The sequence below is a fragment of the Pelobates fuscus genome, chromosome 12 (genome assembly GCF_036172605.1).
Source record: "Pelobates fuscus isolate aPelFus1 chromosome 12, aPelFus1.pri, whole genome shotgun sequence".
NCBI classification, from domain to species: Eukaryota; Metazoa; Chordata; class Amphibia; order Anura; family Pelobatidae; genus Pelobates; species Pelobates fuscus.
The window spans coordinates 105813094-105837343 of record NC_086328.1 but is presented as its reverse complement, the minus strand read 5'-3'; the positions used below and the strand labels follow the sequence as shown (position 1 = coordinate 105837343).

At 40.4% G+C, this 24250-nt stretch overlaps 1 protein-coding gene across 1 annotated transcript in view; it reads left to right on the top strand.

The window, feature by feature from the left end:
• The window catches only part of IRAG1 (inositol 1,4,5-triphosphate receptor associated 1), a 95980-nt gene extending 71730 nt beyond the window's left edge, over positions 1-24250 (top strand). Inside the window, exons 10-20 of the mRNA XM_063438463.1 lie at positions 6318-6435; positions 10627-10657; positions 11373-11513; positions 12023-12154; positions 12244-12385; positions 13451-13500; positions 14501-14608; positions 14786-14850; positions 17701-17820; positions 22528-22656; positions 23520-24250. Coding sequence (XP_063294533.1) covers positions 6318-6435; positions 10627-10657; positions 11373-11513; positions 12023-12154; positions 12244-12385; positions 13451-13500; positions 14501-14608; positions 14786-14850; positions 17701-17820; positions 22528-22656; positions 23520-23760 — 1277 coding nt within the window. The 3' untranslated portion in view covers positions 23761-24250. The remainder of the gene's footprint in view (positions 1-6317; positions 6436-10626; positions 10658-11372; positions 11514-12022; positions 12155-12243; positions 12386-13450; positions 13501-14500; positions 14609-14785; positions 14851-17700; positions 17821-22527; positions 22657-23519) is intronic.

Here is a 24250-nt window from a genome sequence, read left to right as displayed (position 1 = left end):
GGAAGAGGATGGAGTAGGAGGAGTAGAGGAGGTGGCAGCAGGCCTGCCTGCAAGTTGTGGTGGTGTCTCCAACTCCTCTGCAGAGCCACGCATTCCATGCTTGGCAGCCGTCAGCAGGTTTACCCAATGCGCAGTGTAGGTGATATACCTGCCCTGACCATGCTTTGCAGACCAGGTATCAATGGTCAGATGGACCCTTGCCCCAACACTGTGTGCCAGACATGCCATTACTTCCTTTTGCACAATCGAGTACAGGTTGGGGATTGCCTTTTGTGCAAAGAAATTTCGTCCGGGTACCTTCCACTGCGGTATCCCAATAGCCACAAATTTTTTGAACGCCTCAGACTCCACCAGCTTCTATGGTAAAAGCTGGCGGGCTAATGGTTCAGACAAGCCAGCTGTCAGACGCTGGGCAAGGGGGTGACTTTCTGACATTGGCTTCTTACGCTCAAACATGTCCTTGACAGACACATGACTGTGGGCAGATGAGCGGGAACTGCTCCAGGCGAGAGACGGAGTGGCGGATGGTTGAGAAGGGGCAAGGAGGACAGCAGTGGTTGACGTGGCTGAAGATGCTGGACCAGGAGGAGGATGGCGGCTTTGAGTTTGTGTGCTGCTTGTACTCATGTGTTGATCCCATAGGAGTTTGTGATGTGCGATCATGTGCCTACGCAAAGCAGTTGTACCTAGTTGGGTGTTGGACTTCCCACGACTCAGTTTCTTTTGGCACAGGTTGCAAATGGCATCGCTGTTGTCAGAGGCAGACACACAAAAAAAATGTCACACTGCTGAGCTCTGCAATGACGGCATTCTGGTGGTGGACACCGCATGCGTTGATTGGCGTGCTGTCGGGCTGACCCCGGGTGCCGATGCATGCTGTCTGACTGTGCCAATAGCTCCTTGCGACGACTTCAACTCGTCTCCTCCTCATCTCTGTCTCCCCATCTGAACTTTCACCCTGTTCTTCTTCTTGCCGAGCGGGCACCCACGTGACATCCATGGACGCATCGTCATCATCAACTGCTTCACTTGTATCTGACAACTCAGCAAATGAAGCAGCAGCGGGTACGACATCATCATCATCACACCATACGTCCATGTGTGTAATGCTGCCTGACTGAGACATATCCCTGTTATCTACATCCTCTGGAAATAATGGTTGCGCATCACTCATTTCTTCAAACGGATGTGTAAATAACTCCTCTGACAGATAAAGTGAAGCGGCTGTGGTGCTAGTGTTGGTGGTGGCGGCAGGCGGGTGAGTGGTATCTTGAGAGGTGCCCGAAGCTAAGCTGGAGGAGGATGGTGCATCAAGGTTCCGAGCGGAAGCTGTAGAAGATTGGGTGTCCTGTGTTAGCCAGTCAACTATGTCCTCAGAACTTTTCAAGTTCAGGGTACGTGGCCTCTGAAAATTGGGCATTATTCTAGGGCAAAAGGGAATCACAGCACCACGACCACGATGGCCCCTGCGGGGTGGCCTGCCTCTGTCTGTCATTTTTTTTTTGGATTAGTGGTACTATGCGTGCAAGCTACTGTGAGACCAGATATGAGTGGCAATGTGCACTGGCAGAGGTTGGCAGAGTACACGCTGTAGGCCTGACACACCCGCTTGAAGACAACTAACTGCTATTCAACCTATAACAGTGAAAAAAGTTTTTGGGTTTTTAAATGCACGCTATTGTGACACCAGATATGAGTGGCACTGTGCACTGGCAGAGGTTGGCAGAGTAGACGCTGTAGGCCTGACACACCCGCTTGAAGACAACTAACTGCTATTCAACCTATAACAGTGAAAAAAAGTTTTTGGTTTTTAAATGCACGCTATTGTGACACCAGATATGAGTGGCAATGTGCACTAGCAGAGGTTGGCAGAGTACACGCTGTTGGCCTGACACACAGACGCTTGCAGACAACTAACTGCTAATTAGTCTATTACAGTGAAAAAAATGTTTTTGTTTTCAAATGCAAGCTATTGTGACACCAGATATGAGTGGTGGCACTGGGCAAGTGGGCACAGTATCCACTGTGAGCCTGACACACAGACGCTTGCAGACAACTAACTGCTATTCAATCTATTACAGTGAAAAAAAAGTTTGTGGGTTTTTAAATGCACGCTATTGTGCCACCAGATATGAGTGGCACTGTGCACTGGCAGAGTACACGCTGTTGGCGTGACACACAGATGCTTGCAGACAACTAACTGCTAATTAGTCTATTACAGTGAAAAAATGTTTTTGTTTTCAAATGCAAGCTATTGTGACACCAGATATGAGTGGTGACACTGGGCAAGTGGGCACAGTATCCACTGTGAGCCTGACACAGAAGTTGGCAGGCAGGCAGGCAACTGCAATTAGATTACACAAAAAAAAAAAAGCAGACTGATGTTCTAGCCCTAAAAAGGGCTTTTTGGGGTGCTGTCCTTACAGCAGAGATCAGATGAGTCCTTCAGGACTGTAGTGGACACTGAATACCCTAGCCTAGCTATACATTTCCCTATCAAATGAGCAGCAGCGACACTTTCCCTCCTCTATCTAAGAATGCAGCTTCAGAATGAATCTAAAATGGATGCTGTACAGGAAGTGGGAGGGTCTGGAAGGGAGGGTCTGCTGCTGATTGGCTGGAATGTGTCTGCTGACTGTGAGGCACAGGGTCAAAGTTTACTCAATGATGATGAATAGGGGGCGGATCGAACCGCGCATGTGTTCGCCCGCCGTGGCGAGCGCGAACACGCTATGTTCGCCGGGAACTATTCGCCAGCGAACAGTTCGGTACATCACTCGTTACAAGTAAATAGTTGTACTAAATAGTTTATCAAAGGCTGTATTACCTCTGTATTACCTCCTAAATGGGCACGGAGAGGCTAGACATCTCCTGTTGTGTTATTAAGACATACAATATCCTGTACACTGTCAAAGATGGAATATTGTCTGGATGATCCAGTGTCTAGAATATGGATACTGAATACTGGACCTTGAAACTCTACATCTACAAGTTGGATGCCTGACTTTCTAGATATCAGCAATTTGAACTCGATAACTAGATTCAGTAAGATTAAATCTCTGGGTATCTAGAAGTTGTGCACTTGATGTACTGGGTCTCTTTGTGTGGAATTCTCTGGGTGTCTAGAAGCTGTGCACTTGATGTACTGGGTCTCTTTGTGTGGAATTCTCTGGGTGTCTAGAAGATGTGCACTTGATGTACTGGGTCTCTTTGTGTGGAATTCTCTGGGTGTCTAGAAGCTGTGCACTTGATGTACTGGGTCTCTTTGTGTGGAATTCTCTAGGTGTCTACAGGCTGTGCACTTGATGTACTGGGTCTCTTTGTGTGGAATTCTCTGGGTGCCAAGAAGTTAGATGTGATTTAAAAGCTGGATGCTGGAATCTGGATGTGCAGATGTAAACCACTGGGCTCTATGAGCTGAACATTAGATGTATAAAGACTAGACACTGGAAGTCTGGACAGAGGACAATGGGAGTTTAGAAGCTGGATTCTCTGGATGTTGCATTTGGATATTAAATGTCTAGATGTTTGGTGCTGGATTCTCTTGAAGCTTGATGTTGGATACTACAGAACCATGTTGATCATTGGGATTCTAGAAGCTGAATGTCTAGAAGCTGGATGCCTAGAGGCTGGGTGCTGAATGTCTAGAGGCTGGGTGCTGAATGTCTAGAGGCTGGGTGCTGAATGTCTAGAGGCTGGGTGCTGAATGTCTAGAGGCTGGGTGCTGAATGTCTAGAGGCTGGGTGCTGAATGTCTAGAGGCTGGGTGCTGAATGTCTAGAGGCTGGGTGCTGAATGTCTAGAGGCTGGGTGGTGGATGTCTAGAGGCTGGGTGGTGGATGTGTAGAGGCTCGGTACTGGATGTGTAGAGGCTCGGTACTGGATGTGTAGAGGCTCGGTGCTGGATGTATAGAGGCTCGGTGCTGGTTGTGTAGAGGCTCGGTGCTGGATGTTTTGATGTCCAGAGGCTGGGTGGTGGATGTCCAGAGGCTGGGTGGTGGATGTTTAGAGGCTGGGTGGTGGATGTTTAGAGGCTGGGTGGGGGATGTTTAGAGGCTCGGTGCCGGAAGTCTAGAGGCCCGGTGCCAGAAGTCTAGAGGCTCGGTGCTGGATGTATAGAGGCTCGGTGCTGGATGTATAGAGGCTCGGTGCTGGTTGTGTAGAGGCTCGGTGCTGGATGTTTTGATGTCCAGAGGCTGGGTGGTGGATGTCCAGAGGCTGGGTGGTGGATGTCCAGAGGCTGGGTGGTGGATGTCCAGAGGCTGGGTGGTGGATGTCCAGAGGCTGGGTGGTGGATGTTTAGAGGCTGGGTGGTGGATGTTTAGAGGCTGGGTGGGGGATGTATAGAGGCTCGGTGCCGGATGTATAGAGGCTCGGTGCCGGATGTATAGAGGCTCGGTGCTGGATTTATAGAGGCTCGGTGCTGGATGTTTGGATGTCTAGAGACTGGGTGTTGGATGTCTAGAAGTTGGTTGCTCTAGAAGTAAAACAATGAATGCCCGCCATTCACTTGGAAAGTGTAAACCAGTATGTGTTACACATATATCTATCTATCTATCTCTCTCTCTCTATATATATATATATATATATATATATATATATATATATATATATATATATATATATATATAATGATCACAGTTGGTTTTATATTGCACATAGGAAAACACTACAAATTGAAATTGCTTATTCATGTCCTGCTGTGGTTTGGCTTTAATTTATCACCAAAGACAGGGCATTTCAGCAGCTGTCTTATGCTTCCAGACGAGGTGGATCGGTCAGGAGATCGATGGAAGGAAAAGGTTCAGTTTGGGCTCTTAATATTGCTTTACACGATGGTTTCAAGATGGTCCAAAAAAGACAAAACAGAATTTTTAAAGGGCGACTTTTTAGGAAACCATCAATTTAATGTGCTTTTTGTATTATCAAAACACTTGGTACTGTTTTGTATGTTAGTGTGTTAGGACGGAGTAGGTGATGGCATGTGAGTTTGTTTTGATGAGAGAAACATTTGCAAACAGGTTATTTTCTGTTATGCACAAAATAAAAGGAAACCATGCAACATCTTCATTCAATGTTATTTACTATGTAAGGAGTGAACTGGTGCTCACTGCAATGATAATGTTGTGTGAATAGCTGTATGTTTCCGTCAGTGGAACCTTATTTATTGCAATAAATAAACTGCATGGGAGTCAAACTGCTTGCTACTAATGAAAACCTAAATTGAGTTATTTTATAATCCTTGCAGTCTTTTTGAAATCTTTGCTGTTCATTGAGTCATTTTTCATAGCTTGTGTGTAGCTGGAGAAATAGTGCAATTTGGCGTGTGACATAAATATTTCCATTATCAGTTTGTATATTTGTTTAAGGGCTGATTGCATAAGTTTATCTTTTCAAGAGATGAATCAATTCATTTTTAACGTTTATATAGAAGAAGTTCTTTATTGCTTGTTATGTATGTTTTTGATCAAATTTCATAATTTCACAAAGTCCAAATATCTGTCCCTCAATAGTTGTAAATGTTAAAAGGACACTATAGTCACCAGAACAACTACAGCTCAATGTAGTTGTTCTGGTCTCTATAGTCAATCCCTGCTGGCTTTTTGCTGGAAACACAGTTTTTTCAGAAAAAGGGCGTTGATTACATCACAGTCTATGTACACCTCTAGTGGCCACTCTTCAGACGGCCACTAGAGATGACTCCTGGGTCAGTGCTGCACATTGATTCAATGCATCTCTATGAGGAGATGCTGATTGGCCAAGTCAGCATTTGGCTCTGCCCCCGCCTCACCTCTCTGGCTGAGATCATCAGAATTGACCATCTCAGCCAATCCAATGCTTCTCTATGAGAAAAAAGCATTGTGATTGGCTGATATTATCAATTCTGATGTCAGCCAAGGAGACGGATCGGGGCCGGGGCCAAACGCAAGGAGCTCCACACAGTGCTGAAAAAAGTTGAGTTAATCACCTTTCTAACCACAAGCAAGGGGGCTGACTAAAATTGTGGTTTTAGAACTATAGTATCAGGACACATGTATTGTCTTCCTGATGCTATAGTGCCGCTTTAAGAAGTGGAGTGGTTCTTCATATCTTAAAAGGGACACTCCACTGCCCAAATACAAAACAACCACAAATTAAAATCACTGTGTAGTAGATATATTTCATTTGCTCCAAAGAACAGTTGGATGGACACTGTATTTGATCCCCAGTGAGACAAAAAAATGTACATATAATATGATTCTGACATACATGGGAGAACTGCCTCAAACATTGGGATAGTTTTGTAATATGTTCTTCTTCTTGTAATGTTTGCTACAGGTGCTTCTCCCCCGCAGTCTGCTGATGAAGAAGATGGTAAAGGAGAATCGGATGTAATGCCTAATATTCCAGACATTTTACTGCGCAAGCTGCGAGTTCACAAGTGTCTCCCAAACAGGTAGTGTGATATTTCCAGAATATTTGAGCAGTGTTAAAGCCTTCGCACGGTTATTTGCTAATGTGTGAAAGTTCTGGGATTCAAAGTGAATTTCAAATTTTAGGCCAAAACAAAATGGAAATTATTCCATTTCAGACAGTGGCCAAAACATAGAAATGTACTTTTAATTCTAGAGAGTTTGCAAGTTAGTAAATAACACTGTAAGTCTGTCTCGGTGGATGTAGATCTGTGAACAAATCAATCATATAGTTGTAGGAAGAATAATCTCCCTTAATAGTAAACACAGGCACATATATCAGAGGCTCTCGTACACTCTGGAAAATCTTGCCTACCTCTGCTATTATATAGGAAACCCTTCTCAGGGACATATTGCCCTGCTTCTATGGGTGGTTTATACCAGACCAGCTGTTATATTCGTGTTTAGAGCAAGGACCAGTGTGAAAACCTCTTAAATGGTGCATGTGAGAGGAAAGAATAGTTAAAAAGCCGTTGGTGGGTATTATCGCAAAGAATGAATAGTTAAATGCCCCTTAGTGGGCATTGCCACAGATAATGAATAGTTAAATGCCCCTTAGTGGGCATTGCCACAGATAATGAATAGTTAAATGCCCCTTAGTGGGTATTGTCAAAGAGAATGAATACTTAAATGCCCCCTAGTGGGCATTGTCACAGATAATGAATAGTTAAATGCCCCTTAGTGGCATTGCCACAGAGAATGAATAGTTAAATGCCCCTTAGTGGGCATTGTCACAGAGAAAGAATAGTTAAATGCCCCTTAGTGGCATTGCCACAGATAATGAATAGTTAAATGCCCCTTAGTGGGCATTGTCACAGAGAAAGAATAGTTAAATGCCCCTTTGTGGGCATTGCCACAGATAATGAATAGTTAAATGCCCCTTAGTGGGCATTGCCACAGATAATGAATAGTTTAATGCCCCTTAATGGGCATTGTCACAGAGGATGAATACTTAAATGCCCCTTAGTGGGCATTGTCACAGAGAAAGAATAGTTAAATGCCCCTTAGTGGGCATTGCCACAGATAATGAATAGTTAAATGCCCCTTAGTAGGCATTGCCACAGAGAATGAATAGTTAAATGCCCCTTAGTGGGCATTGTCACAGATAATGAATAATTAAATGCCCCTTAGTGGGCATTGTCAAAGAAAATGAATAGTTAAATAACCCTTAGTAGGCATTGCCACAGATAATGAATAGTTAAATGCCCCTTAGTAGGCATTGCCACAGATAATGAATAGTTAAATGCCCCTTAGTGGGCATTGTCACAGATAATGAATAGTTAAATGCCCCTTAGTGGGCATTGTCAAAGAGAATGAATACTTAAATGCCCCTTAGTGGGCATTGTCACAGAGAATTAATAGTTAAATGCATTGTCACAGGGGATGACTAGTTAAATGCTCCTTAGTGGGCATTGTCACAGAGACTGAATAGTTAAATGCCCCTTAGTGGGCATTGTCACAGAGAATGAATAGTTAAATGCCCCTTAGTGGGCATTGTCACAGAGGATGAATAGTTAAATGCCCCTTAATGGGCATTGTCACAGAGGATGAATACTTAAATGCCCCTTAGTGGGCATTGTCACAGAGAAAGAATAGTTAAATGCCCCTTAGTGGGCATTGCCACAGATAATGAATAGTTAAATGCCCCTTAGTGGGCATTGTCACAGATAATGAATAATTAAATGCCCCTTAGTGGGCATTGTCAAAGAAAATGAATAGTTAAATAACCCTTAGTAGGCATTGCCACAGATAATGAATAGTTAAATGCCCCTTAGTAGGCATTGCCACAGATAATGAATAGTTAAATGCCCCTTAGTGGGCATTGTCACAGATAATGAATAGTTAAATGCCCCTTAGTGGGCATTGTCAAAGAGAATGAATACTTAAATGCCCCTTAGTGGGCATTGTCACAGAGAATTAATAGTTAAATGCATTGTCACAGGGGATGACTAGTTAAATGCTCCTTAGTGGGCATTGTCACAGAGAATGAATAGTTAAATGCCCCTTAGTGGGCATTGTCACAGAGGATGAATAGTTAAATGCCCCTTAATGGGCATTGTCACAGAGGATGAATACTTAAATGCCCCTTAGTGGGCATTGTCACAGAGAAAGAATAGTTAAATGCCCCTTAGTGGGCATTGTCACAGAGAAAGAATAGTTAAATGCCCCTTTGTGGGCATTGCCACAGATAATGAATAGTTAAATGCCCCTTAGTGGGCATTGCCACAGATAATGAATAGTTTAATGCCCCTTAATGGGCATTGTCACAGAGGATGAATACTTAAATGCCCCTTAGTGGGCATTGTCACAGAGAAAGAATAGTTAAATGCCCCTTAGTGGGCATTGCCACAGATAATGAATAGTTAAATGCCCCTTAGTAGGCATTGCCACAGAGAATGAATAGTTAAATGCCCCTTAGTGGGCATTGTCACAGATAATGAATAATTAAATGCCCCTTAGTGGGCATTGTCACAGATAATGAATAATTAAATGCCCCTTAGTGGGCATTGTCACAGAGAATGAATAGTTAAATGCCCCTTAGTGGGCATTGTCACAGAGAATGAATAGTTAAATGCCCCTTAGTGGGCATTGTCACAGAGGATGAATAGTTAAATGCCCCTTAGTGGGCATTGCCACAGATAATGAATAGTTAAATGCCCCTTAGTGGGTATTGTCAAAGAGAATGAATACTTAAATGCCCCCTAGTGGGCATTGTCACAGATAATGAATAGTTAAATGCCCCTTAGTGGGCATTGTCACAGAGAAAGAATAGTTAAATGCCCCTTAGTGGCATTGCCACAGATAATGAATAGTTAAATGCCCCTTAGTAGGCATTGCCACAGAGAATGAATAGTTAAATGACCCTTAGTGGGCATTGTCACAGATAATGAATAAATAATTGCCCCTTATTGGGCATTGTCAAAGAAAATGATTAGTTAAATAACCCTTAGTAGGCATTGCCACAGATAATGAATAGTTAAATGCCCCTTAGTAGGCATTGCCACAGAGAATGAATAGTTAAATGCCCCTTAGTGGGCATTGTCACAGATAATGAATAGTTAAATGCCCCTTAGTGGGCATTGTCAAAGAGAATGAATACTTAAATGCCCCTTAGTGGGCATTGTCACAGAGAATTAATAGTTAAATGCATTGTCACAGGGGATGGCTAGTTAAATGCTCCTTAGTGGGCATTGTCACAGAGACTGAATAGTTAAATGCCCCTTAGTGGGCATTGTCACAGAGAATGAATAGTTAAATGCCCCTTAGTGGGCATTGTCACAGAGGATGAATAGTTAAATGCCCCTTAATGGGCATTGTCACAGAGGATGAATACTTAAATGCCCCTTAGTGGGCATTGTCACAGAGAATGAATAGTTAAATGCCCCTTAGTGGGCATTGTCACAGAGAATGAATAGTTAAATGCCCCTTAGTGGGCATTGTCACAGAGAATGAATAGTTAAATGCCCCTTAGTGGGCATTGTCACAGAGGATGAATAGTTAAATGCCCCTTAATGGGCATTGTCACAGAGGATGAATACTTAAATGCCCCTTAGTGGGCATTGTCACAGAGGATGAATACTTAAATGCCCCTTAGTGGGCATTGTCACAGAGAATGAATAGTTAAATGCCCCTTAGTGGGCATTGTCACAGAGAATGAATACTTAAATGCCCCTTAGTGGGCATTCTTGCAGAGAAAGAATAGTTAAACATCCTTTAGTGGGTATTGTTACAGAGAATTAATAAACGCCCTTTAGTGTGCATTATTACAGAGAAAGTATAGTTAAATGCCCCTTAGTGTGCATTGTCACAGAGAAAAAATAATGTACAAAGGGTCGGCGCTAATATACTAGACCTTACAGAGATAAATATAAGGAAGCACACCTGAAAAATAGGGCGCCCTCACAGGCCACAAAACAAAAGTAACATCTAACAGCAAAACTTTCCTGCTTCTATAAACCTGATCCTTTTCATCATAGTTATTTCTAGTTATTAATTTATGGATGAATTTATTGTCCAATATGGTTTTATACAGAAGAAAGAATGGGATAACTGAACTGGGTCTGTGTGATGTTCGAGTCATCCCTGTAGTAAATCAACTGTTTATGAATAGCTAGTTCTATTTGTGTACAACACGGATCCATTTTAATACCACTGACGCCATCTTTTTATTTTAGCGCCCCGCCGCTAACCGAGAAAGAGGTGGAGGTGAGTATTATACGGGCTCATTAATAGCTTGCTTCTAATTACTCTAATTAAATACCAGTGCTGCCCCAAATTAGCATAACATAACCATGCATTGAATGTAACACAATAGTTCATTATTTCACAAGAAAATGTGGGAATAATTAAGGTTATTTACCAAAGTTTGGGAATAGAGAGTGAATATCATTTTATTTTTTAGTAATAGTCCCGAATATAGTTCAAATTCGCAGTTAGGTTCAAACTTTGAGGATATATATATGTAAAGAAAGAAAGTCCCTAAACAGTGTATTGATAGTAAAACGCGTAGGTTATAGAGCCCGGATATACTGACCCTCTATAACATTTGTGTCTTTTGGGGGAACCCATTCTTGGAACCTCTACTTCCTTGAGACTACCTAGGGATCTCTTTGGGTGGGATATCTGTAGGGTTGAGATAAAAAGTAATGACGGTAAGGTCCGAGCTGGCATAGAGGTAGATACCAAGCTGACATAGAGGTAGATACCAAGCTGGCAGAGAGCTAGATACCAAGGGGCATTGACATCGCCTAATGCAGGAGACAGGGTGCCTAGGAGGTAGATCCCCAGATGTTGTAGAACTTTGCATGTCTTTAGAATGACAAAGCATCATGGAAGCTGTAGTTTTAAAAGATCTGGGGATCTACCTCTTGGGCACACCTGACCTAATGCAATAATATCTTCAACACTGTCTCTTTTACAGAACGTGTTTGTCCAGCTAGCACTGGCTTTTAGGAACGACAGCTATACCCTGGACTCGCGACTAAACCAGGCTGAGAGAGAGAGGAATCTTACTGAGGACAATAATGAGAAGGAACTAGAGGTTTTTAAAGCTGCCATAATGGTGAGACTGTAGGGAGTTTATTTGAGGAGGGAGGTGGACGGGTTGTGTATTTTCCACTTCTCAGTAAAAAAAAAATTAAAAATATTTATGAAAAAAAATCAATTTTCAATATGATGATGATTCAAATACCTTTAGTTTACTGGTTTTAATTTTCACTATAGTGCTCCGGTATCTAGTGGCATCATTGGTGAATGGCTTTGTGCGGCAAAGGATTATGGATGACTGCTTTTGTTTGTGATGTTTAAATCAATTATTTGAAATGTTGATATTTTTTGAATCTGTTAGGGTTTCAAGGAAATTCCAAGAAAGTCAATTTGAGTATTTAATCATCGTTTTATTTCTATAAAATCTCATAAATAGAATTTTGGTCACAAATCCTATTTAAAAACCTTGGATGTGAATAGAAAATACATTTTAAATAAAACAAAGAGTTTTTAATAAAAAATACAATGATGTGATCAGAATTTGCTCATTGTGAATTTTGTATTTGATATATATTTGTCATGCAGTCTTCCGCCTCAATATGGCAGACGAGTGATCACAGGGAGGCTTATCAGAAGCTGTTGGAGGATATCTCCGTCCTCCATCGATTAACCACCAGGCTCTCAAGCCGAGCAGAAATGGTGGGAGCTGTACGGCAGGTAACAGCTTAAAAATACACCTGCACATATAAATATTGACCAGAAAAGATTTCTACCTATTAAATAATTCTGTGCACTTGTCATATCAGGAGAAACGCATGTCTCGGGCCACGGAAGTCATGATGCAGTATGTGGAAAACCTAAAAAGGACGTACGAGAAGGACCACGCTGAGTTGATGGAATACAAGAAACTGGCCAATCAGAACTCGAGCAGAACTTACAACGGATCAGGTAAATTATCACAGTTAAAACGAATGATACGTGATGTGTAGTAATATTGTATGTTATTGTCAGGGACCAGGAACCAGACAGAGACAGAAGTAGATGCAAACACACCTTTATTAATAAATAACAAATAAATAACAAAAGCAAAGTCCAGAAATCAAGCAGGGATCAGTCACCAGAGCGGGTAGTCAGACAAGCCAGGATCAGGAGCACGGAGAGCAGCGGAGTCAGGAACAAGGCCGGAGTCAGGAACCAGGAGCAAACAGGAAACACAGGAACAAGGAGACTTCTGGGAAACAGGAAACCACGCAAGGGCAAGGAGGTTCTGGGCTTAGCTGCTTAAATAGGCAGAACTGATTAGCAGCAGGGTTGATTACTACTCACAGGTGAGTAACCGTGGCAACAAGCAGAAGCAGCTCATAGTAATTGCAGCTGAAAACTCAATCACTGAAACAGAAAGGGTTGCTGTTTAAAACAGCAAAGAAACCCTGACAGTTATATTAATTAAACATATCGATGCAATCTTAGTTCTACAGAAACATTGACAGCTGTGGGTATAGAATATATTTATTGAATTTTGTCACTTTAAAGGCAATATCTCTAACTGCTGAAAATATGTTATTAACAGAACTGTGTTTGGCATCTTTCATACTTTGCCAAACACCACCATGTACTGCCATGGTACGCCATACCTTGCCATGGACTGGTAAACTCTAAGATATGAAAAAAATAAAAAAAATACCAAGACATGGCACTCCCCACACTGGTATGCTTAGTGTGATGGCCAGAACCAGGACATCAATCCAGAATATTATAAACAAAAGCAAAAATAAGATCGGGCAAGATCATGATTTCTTTGACTTTTTTGATTGATTGGATCTGTTTTACAATTTCATTCTTGCCTTAAGCTGATCCCACTAACTATCAATAATCGGGCAAATGTTTAAATATATTTCAGTAAAATGTGTTTTCTTAATATTTTTTTTTAAATTGTATTATTTATTTTATTATTATTTTAATTATTTTATTTTTATTCATTGTTCTTTTTTGCCATTTTATTTTTCCCTGCAGATGATGGGGTACCTCGTTCATCGCGTTCAATGTCTCTTACCATTGGCAAGGTACAAATGATATCACAGCAATTAGTGACTCTCTCAGCCTGTCACTGGCTGCCCATTGCGAGTTACAGTTCGTACTGTAAAAGTGTACTTTTTTTTTTTTTTAACAATTCATATAGCTGAACTGGAGGACTGTTCAAGCTTTGACATATATTTATTTTTATTTTTTTAGTTCTTTATTTAAATTAAAGTGTGATGTACAGAATAAATAGGAAACGTACATTACAGCACCCACATTATAACATTTGAAAATACCCATAGGAAAAACACAGGTACAAGAAAAAGATATTTAATATGTTAGAAATCCAGCATCAATGAGCAATGCTGTACGTAGAAGTAACCAAGCGTAGCATATCAAAAAATGATACAGATTTATGCATGATTGCCGTGAGTCTATCCATAAGGCATTTGTCATTCATGTAACCTCATTATTGGGTTAACAGAAGAGTGCATCTACTTCTAGGACAATGACCTGCGAGATGCTGAACTAAATTTATTCAATAGTTTTCAGAGATGACGAGGGATGCACTCCAGTGATCAAGAGTCAGACAAAAGGAAGGGCCGTTAGTCCAAATAAAAAAATTAGATGGAATATGTCTGAAACTTTGCTATTTTATTCTGAAAACTATCATCATGTCACCAGATGCAATTGTAGCACTACAACTGGTTTACCGCTAAACCTGGAATTATGGGCGTTAATTAGCTTGTTTAAATTGTAGGACAAAATAGCTCACTTTTGTAAATTGTATCCCAGATTAGTCAAACTGGAAAAATTCCCCAATCACTGGACAAATTCTGTCAATTTCCTATTTATTGAATTACCACACAATAACTGAAAAGTTAATATACTAGATACTGAACTGTAGTGATTTGAAAAATATACAGTATGCACATTATATATAAAATAAATTAAAGATTCAAGATTAAATTAATCTGATTTGCCTTAGTTTGGTTTTTTTTTTAGACAGCCAATCAAGAAAAAACTATTTTTGTTTCTTGACAGAACATGCCGCGTCGGAGAGTCAGCGTTGCAGTAGTCCCAAAATTTAATTTATTGAACATCCCTGGACAATCCCCAAACTCCTCGCCCATCCAGGCGCTGCCCTCCTTAGTAAGTAACTCTGGGATATTGTCTTCTTTATCCTCATCTCTGTATAAAGCCTTTACATTCTATGTAACAGCCTATCTTAACACTGATACGATTGTGCACTAAATGTCATTAAACCATTTATTTTCCTTGTAATCCTCTTTAAAGCATTGTAAACCTGTTTTTTTTTGTTCTTTTTAGACAGAATCACCGAGTGGGAAGGGCAGTTTGCCAAATTCACCCGGATTATCTCCACTTGTAGAAAAGTAAGCTGTTATAAAGTGTATGCAGTATAAAAAAATATCTTAATGGGTAGATAAAGAGGTGTGAAAACCTCCTCTAATATTTGTTGCCGTTTTGCCACTACGTTGACAGCTTTTGCTTGCAAGAAATAAACAATATCTAAGAATAAATTGGATGTGTATATATTAACAAAATGGCCGCCCAATGTGTAGCTATATTTACATGACTGGGAAACTCTGAAAACAGGCTTTTCTTTACCTGTGGTACTGAATTTAAGGGTAAATCTAGCAATTTGAAAGATTTGCTTAGCACAGCAGAGATAAGAAGGTTATTTTTTGGTGTGAACCAGAGGATACACCCAGTGTGCCGGAACAGGCTGTGATGTATGGATTCCATTCTGGTCACAGGATGCATTTGGCTCTGGAAATACATGGGAACCTCCCAAGTCTGACATAAACAAGCTCCCGAAGCAATTATCTCCCCAGGAAGTTGGTCTTATTTTAAAGAAATGGACTTGCTGACAAAACAAAACGAATGGAACATACAGAGAGTTGCGATAAGCCAGAGACGTATTGTAAATCTTCGAGAAATAGCATTTGTGATGCAAAGGCAAGGCGGGGAGCAGCGTTTAATTCACTAGTTTTTCTAGAATCTATTAATGAATGTGTTTCCTACAGATAAAAATCAGTATGAGTAATGCATTTATTTCGTGGCACGTGGTTTGACTAAAATCTGTGGCAAAAAAAATGTGTACAGTTGCCACGGCGTGATAAAATATTTGTGACTGTGAATTTTTTAGTTGTAAAGACCAGTAATTATCGTAATGGTCATAGGAATCTTAAGATAAAAACTGCAGAGGAGATGATTTCATAAACTGCTGGTAATCGGGGGGTGGGATAGAAAGGGGAAAGGCCAAAGGGGGCCCCTACTACACTAGCATTCAGGAGTTACGTGTCGTGGCCTTACACCATAAAGCACAGGAGGTATGATGGGATGTCTGTTGGCGCAGTAATACAGGAATCAGGCAGCAGATAAGATTGTACATGGCGGCCAGGCTATGATAAGCTGATATAATGTGAAAGTGTTTGTTGGTGGCTGCAGAATAAGATGAAACATTGGCAGCAATGGAATCGCAGGAAACTGAGTCTGCATCCCTTTAGTCACGCAGACATCTCTATGAATGTCATTCTGCGCAGGACATGCTGATGGAGGATACAGGGATATAAGAATGCAGTAGTAATAGAGGTGTAGTGGCCCATCATGCCAGTCCTAATTAATTAATTATTATTTTTGTAGGAGGAAGAGGAGTTTGACCACACCTTGTCCTTGTTTTCAGCCTGTCTGGTGCCAGAGATAAACATGCCCTTAAAGTGAGAATTAATAGCCTGGGTTGTAGTCCGCACCCTGTGTTATGTGGACACTGAACCTGTGAATCATTGAATAATAGGCCACCACGCCAAACAGCCAACACCCCACAGATCATGATGGCAGCTTCACCAGTCTTTTCCATGTAGGAAGATGGCGGGTGCTAAACCCATGTGGACTTTACATTTCCAACCACGGGTGTAGCACATCTGGTGAAATCTAGGATCATTTTATGAACGGCTATGCTTTATATTATATACAAAACTTTCTAAGCTGCAGTGGCTGCTCTGAAGAATACAATGATTGCCATGTCAGCACAGTATTCTGTGAATCTGGTAAAGATGGCCTTGGCAGATTCCAGGTTCTCCAAAAATGAGTTGCCACTTATTGCAATCATTGGTTTTCTGACGGCATACTTGGATGCGTCTGCTGGGCGCAGTGACGTTAAAAGGAGTCGTATCGATAAATGAAAGTAAACTCTGGTCACAGTGTACAAAATGTTCAGTTAGCCCATAAAGAACTTTGATCCAAAAACTGAGAATACTAATACTGTTATAATGCAGAAAACCAACTATATGTTTCAAATGAATGTATTCTTTAATTATAAGCAACTGTTAATAAAGAATTTCTATACTTTATCTTTCACATCCCACTGAATTATTTTAAGTTCCAATGAGCTTACACTCTAGTCTAAAGGATACAATGTGAATAATTGACTGTAAGCTCTGTGGGCCAGACTATTTTTCTAGATTTTTAGATTCACTGCTAGGAAAGTTAAAATTGTTTTTTTCCAAAATCATGTGTCATAACATTTAGCCACTCATTAAAGGGACACTATAGCCACCAGAACAACTACAGCTTAATGTAGTTGTTCTGGTGAGTATAATCATTGCCTTGAGGCATTTTCATGCAAACACTGCCTTTTCAGAGAAAAGGCAGTATTTACATTGCCCCCAGGGACACCTCCAAGAGATCACTCCTCAGATCACCACTGGAGGTGCTTCCTGGCTCAGTGCTGCACAGTAGGCAGCAGTGCCATTCAGCGTCTTCACGCTCTGCATGGGGACGCTGAATTTCAATGCATCTCTATGATGAGGTGCTGATTGGCCAAAACTGTGTTTGGCCCCGCCCCCTTGCCAATTTTAGCCAATCCAATGCTTTCCCTTTGAAAAAACATTGGATTGGCAACAAATAGGTAATTTTGATGAAGTCAAAAAGAAGGCGGAGCCAGAACCGGCGGACCCACGCTGCTCTCGAAATAAGGTGATTCTTAAACTTTTATAAGTGGGCTAAGGGGAGGCAAGCCACCTAAATGGTGGGTTTAGCACTATAGGGTCAGGAATACATGTTTGTGTTCCTGGCCCTATAGTGTTACTTTAAGTGGGATATATAAACATGCTTTTTTTCCCCTATGATTTTTTGTCAGGTGTTCTATTGATCCTGATTTACGTGCAAAATCTCAAGACTTTTAATACATAACCTGATTGTTGTGTTTTAAATTCTAACAGTGTGAAACCAAATGGCGATGCTGATTGTGATATCCTGAGTTCCTCGATGATCAACAACGTTCCGGAGGAGATTAGTCCCGAGATAAAAGCTAAGATTGAAGAAGAGGCTTATAATAAGGGGTAAGATAAAATAACTACTTTATCTTAGTATCTTCAATAAGGGCAGCTGAGCCACAATGTCCCATTATGTCTTTGCCTTTGCTCAGTTGAAAATATATGTTTATTTTAATAAAGGGCCTAGTTAAAGAAAACAGAGAGGGTTAGTTTTACATTTCGGTGTACATTTCGTTGCGTAGGCATTTAGGTTCCTTTGGCAATATAGATTTAATGACGCCGTTGGCAATGTAGGATCAGAGGATTTTGTATTTATTGTTGTCTGGATCTGATACGGTGGTCCAAGAGATCCCTACACCATTATGAATTATTTTTTAGTATTTTGATGTGTCTATTTGAGAGCTGTGCTTATCCGTCTTCCTTGTAGCACTGAAGAGATTGATACCTAGCACTGGCGCATGCTCCGTGGGGTATTATTAGGACCTAGAAATATATTTTTGGGGGTTCTTAGGAGTGTAGAGAACAGAACCTGGGCTCAGACTAATCTAGAACTAGCCTGGGGGTATTAAAATACTATTTTACTGAATTAATAATGTTTTGTTATTTCTTTCTCATAAATTGGGTAAAAATTCTAGTGACCAGACCTCTTTTATGTTTTTGTGTTGTTCTTTTTGGGAATGACAGATATTCGCAAATACACTGATGGCCAACAATAACGAATAATCTAATACACAAAAAATACAAAGTTTGCTAGCACTCAATCAAATTTTAGGTGCAGTTATCTTGGTCACCCCCACAGACCAAAATATTATCAAATACCAAAAATGATACCGCACTCAATATAAAGAAAATATAAAGATTTATTAGCATACCATTGCCATATATCTAAACACAGCAATAATTACCAAATATCTTAAGAGTGAAGATATATAACACATCATAAAGTGACAAGTGACAAAATACCAAGTGCATAATTGTGCCTAATGTGCTAATATTTATAAAATACACTATCACTATATACACTATATTCTTATATTTGAGTGCAGTATCATTTTTGGTATTTTTAATAAATAATAATCATTCGGATAAGTTAGCTAGTTGTGGTATACAAGATTATATAAAATGTAAATGATAAAGACCTTCATTGCCTATTGTAAATAGACTTCAGGGATTGACTTAAGGCATGGAGCAGTTACTTGGAATTAAGGCAAAAAGCCATTAACCATAACATGTTCAGTTAAATGAAAAAAGGTCTGTAGGCACTAAACCTAACAATATATAAACTGTAACAATTTGTCAACACCAAAGAGTGTCCCCTGCACATTTCATTTCTACCATAACTGTGTTAATATGTATGTATGAGATAGCTGTTGTTTTATAAAGGAACACGACCTTCTACCACCTCCACCGAAAACCATACCATGTACTTCAAGGTTGTTATAATCTTGGATTGGAAAGTGGGTATGTAAAATTTCCACATTTGGAAGATTGCCATTTTAAAGGAAGTTCTGTGGGTAATCTCGGAGGGAACCCCCATCTGAGGTGAAGTTCATTGGTTTTAGACCAATTGATTTTGCATCCTACTGTGTTATGGAAAGTTTCCGTGTTATGTGGTTTCATCATATGAACTAGTAGGTCACTGGCCAATGCTGATATTCTCAAGGTCTACTATATTGATACACCTGTGATCTACTAGTTTTTCTCTAATGGGCAATTTAGTATTATCCTTGCCCCTAGCTAGACACTTAGAGATCCTCCTCTGATGTTTGGAGATATCCATGGACACAGTAGCCTTAGTTACAGGCTATACTTTTCCCCACAGAATTCTTTGTTGTCAGATGAATTCCTATGGGGCACTTTGGTGAGCATGTTGATAGTAATACATATATATATGTTCTATCCTGTTCATATATCAAAAGCTGTACTATATGAGCATTTCAAAGTCTGTGTAGCCCTGTCCTATTTTTATTAAATAGCTGCTACGTAGCATGAATTCTTAATTGTGATCTCATTAGCTCTAAGAATATTAAAGTCTGTTTAGACATTGATACATTTGTTTCGTTCCAGCTGCTATCATTTTGTATCAACGATCTTTAGTTCTCAGTTTGTTTCTATTTTGTACATTGTATTCATCTCACTTCTCATTGACATTTCTGTGTGCTCATATACATGACCCGTTATATAGGATCCCGCAGTGGGATGTCTTGCTATTTTCATTTGCGTATAAAGCTTCAATAGATCTCTATGAATGGCACTGAATCAAAATAACACTAACCATTCATTGGTTAGTAAGTTATCTTTCAACTTCCAGAGTTTTGACATATAACATGTTATTCTTGCCAAATTATGGATGTTGTATAATGCTTAACCCCTTAACTGCTGATCAACAAATAAACCCATAATGCTCTTCTATGTTTATTATTTTATCACTGCAAACCTATCACACTGCACTGAAAATATTATGCTCTATCTTTAGATATATCCATGTTAATGCTATGTTTATAGAAAAAAGGGTTAAACCTAGCTGGACCTGGCACCCAGAACACTTCATTAAGCTGAAGTGGTCTGGGTGCCTATAGTGGTCCTTTAATGTTCTTAGAGTGGTATAATCTTAAATATGGCTTCAGGTTCAAAATGTCTTAAAAGGGCGAACCTTAGGTAAGTGGTGAGTAACCTATGCTAGGTGAGTAACCTATGCTGAATAATCTTTGAAGATTAAAATGTTGTTGTCTTGGTAAATTGGATGAGCTATTTGCAAGCTGCAAGTATTTGTACTGTGTCGTGAAAATTTTGAGACTTTGCTATATGAGGTTGTGGCTTAGAGAATTTATCTGGTTCTTTCGGGCCAAGTCTGTGTGCCTTTTCGGTGGTGATGGAAGATAAAAAAAAGTAGTTGCAATTTGGAGTGTGTCCAACAACCAGGATTGAAGTGTGGAGGTGATGTCACTTGCTTTTATGGTTTTTGGAAATCCTACAAATCTTAGATTGTTTGCTCTACTGTGGTTTTCTAAATCGTCCAATTTATCTTGTAATGATGTTAAGGTATTTTGTTGCTGTCATATTGTGGACTGTAGTTGGTGTAATTTGTCTTCAGTTGTGCTCTGTCTGTTGATTTGAGTGAGTTTGAATTAAATGAATGGCACTGTCATAGATTCTTTGACTTTGTGGGATGTCTGTTAGGCTTGTTTTCAGATGAGAGTGGAAGTAGACAGGGGCTGGGAGGAGTGTTTATCAGCATCAGAGTCCTGTGGAGAGATGGCTGGAGTAGAAGTAGGTGTTGGTTCTTTGAAGTGTTGTTCCTTGGCTGGTCTTTGTGGTTTGCTTTGTGATCTCTTGGAAGGTGTTCTATCTATGAATTTATCCATGGCGGTGGAGTGAGTGTGGGAAAAGAGGAGAAGAGGAAGGAGGATAAAGAGTGGTAACAAGAGTGGGTGCTAATGACGGCAAGAAGTGTATTGCATCTACTATGAGGTGTCAGTCCACGTGATTGAAATATGTGAAAGTTGAAGTGGGTTGAGTGTAGTGGAAAAACAGATCTCACAGTGGAGGATTGCAAATGTTAGAAAAGTATGAGAGAAAAGGAGCAATAACCACTAGAATTGAGGTAAGTTGACTGAAGCCTGGTTATGGTTTTTGGGAATATAAAGCTGGTGTTAACGTCAGTGAAATTTGCTTTATATTGAAGATGTGCCAGTCTAGCCCTGGTTTCTAAAGGGATCCTCCACCTCCAATAAATGTTAGGGTGGTAAGAGTATGGGTTTTATTTAAAAGAAGAAAAACTACCACAACAAGAGGACATAGTCTTAAATTAGAGGGACAAAGGTTTAAAAATAATATCAGGAAGTATTACTTTACTGAGAAGGTAGTGGATGCATGGAATAGCCTTCCAGCTGAAGTGGTAGAGGTTAATACAGTAAAGGAGTTTAAGCATGCGTGGGATAGGCATAAGGCTATCCTAACTATAAGATAAGCCCAGGGACTAATGAAAGTATTTAGAAAACTGGGCAGACTAGATGGGCCGAATGGTTCTTATCTGTCGTCACATTCTATGTTAAAAAAACATGGATTATGAGATGGACCACTGATAGATCAGGTAGATGATAGCGGCGCGATGTGGTACCTGGCGCGGTTTGCACCACAAGATATCACAGTTGTGATGCTGTACTTGGTGAAGTGTCTTTGGAAGAATCAGAGGATTATGCCCTGTAATAAGCGTTCGCTGCCTTTATGCTTTATGTGGAGACTTTGCTAGAATTTGCAACCTACGCCACAGGCCTCGACTTCCGGTGAGTTACACTCACTGTGATAAAGAGCACCTTTGGGCTCCTGAGATATATAGCTCGATGGCCTGTCAATGGAGGAGTAGTATAAGGCAACTACACTTTGTTAGTGTTGAGATTAATGCCAGATGTGGGTGGATTAGAATTACGTGCTGGGGACCTGAAATATAACACGGCCAGCTAAGAGGACGGTGGAACTGGAAGTCCATTATTACGTTTTTAACTGGAGATAAGGTGTCTAATGGAACAGCATTAAATAATACAATTTCAAATAGCGTCTTCGTCATCAGGCTCTTTCACACTAAATCTCTGAACTGATCTTTAACAGCTCTGAGAGGCTGTAATAATACTAACAGTAACAAGATAGATACGACAGGGGGACCTGTTCTATATATAAGATATATGGACAGATGGGTGGATGGATGGTCGAACTGAATGGATGGATGGATACTTTGTAGCATGTCAAAATAATTGTATATATTTATTTCCAAAGGTATCAAGAAGGCTTAAAAAAGATCCAAGGGCTTCAGGAATTGAAAGAGGAAGATGAGGAGAAACCAGTTGAATGCGTGGCAGAGTTTGAGGGTGAAGAGGAGGAAGAGTTAACCAAGCTGAAAAGCAGGTACATTTAAATAAATAGGGCCCTATACATATACATACACACTACATATTACGTATTCTTTATCTATACTACATCGGCTATGCAGGTTGTTATATCATTTCAGGCTCACATAATAATGCGTGAATTCTGAAAGTTAATTTAAAAAAATAGCCAAATTGGAAAAATTCATCATCTCGGCTGCAGTCATAGTTAGATTTTTTTTTTTTTTATCCTAAATGTTGTAATTCCATTTTTAGTTCATTACAATTTGATGTTTATTGAATAAGCCTCAGCATTTCTCCCCCACTTTATTCTTCATCCTAAGCCCAAACCTCCTCCAAACAGACAGATCTTTAAGCCATTCATCCCCTTGTTTCTTCTTCCTTCCACCTCTTTCTACGTCTGTCTGCTCACTGCTCTGCCCCCAATTCTCTGCCCTGCTGGGTGCTCTGCTCCCTACACATTACTCTACCCGTTTGCTTCTTCGCTCCCTGCTCAAAGCTTTTCACCATTCTCTGCCCCCTGCCCATTACTTTGCCTCTGTTTGCTTCTCTGTTCCCTTCTTGCTACTTTACAATCTTCTCTGCCCCCTGCTTTTCCCCTTGCTTGCTATTTGCCCCATGGTTGCTGCTCTGCCATCTCATTTTCCATTCTCTACTCCTCACCCTAACCTGCACACATTCAATATAAAAAAACACCTCAAGTTGAAGAATGGGGGCCAAATGCCATATAATGAGAAGAAATGTCTACGTTCTGATATGACCAATGTCTTCAAAGGAACCATCAAATCCTAAACATATACACTAGATCTATTCCATTGCTTTAGAACATTGTGCCCTTTGCCATGGGAGATTGATGCATAACGTGCATTTTATTTCTTGCAGTAAAATTGAAGAGTGTATTGATTACCTACATATGCTGTATCCCAAACTACTGACCCATTGGAATGTCTTCTCCATCGTGGCAGCTGGCGTGATCTTACTGGCTGTGCTGCTGAGTATCTATAACTCCATAACGTCCTGTGCAGAACTTCCCGATGGACCTACCGGGAAAGCCACCTGCTCAGCATCACAAAAATATTCCTGGTTTACCTCGGGGCTTCACCAAAAGCAGCACAGACAATAGGAAGAGACTGACAGTGTTTACAATATATAACTCTTCGGAGATGTCCGGCCAGCCACCGTAACAATACACGCATTGCGGAACGCTATCAGTGGGCATTGCTCAGCGCACTAGGCTGGCTCAACTTCAGTCTGGAGAGACACCTTATGTACATTTAACTGTTATTTTACAAATCGAGGCAATCTTAGCTTATTTCTGTTTCCAGTTCATTGTGCTTTTTGAAGAGTCGGTAAGGACAAAAAATGCCTTTCCCACTACGCATTGTATCAGCTTAAACTATGGTCAAATACATTCCAGGCCTATTTTATTTTGTCAGTTCCCTTATTGTCCAAGTTGTGATCTTTATCAGAGATTTGTTGCCAGAAAGAATAACCGTTTAATCCATTTGATGTTTATAAGGCTGTATCGGATATTGCCAATCAGTTTATTGGGGACTTATATTTTGTAAAATATACCTGTCGCTTAAAGCATGTAAAGTGCCTAAATTGAGTCG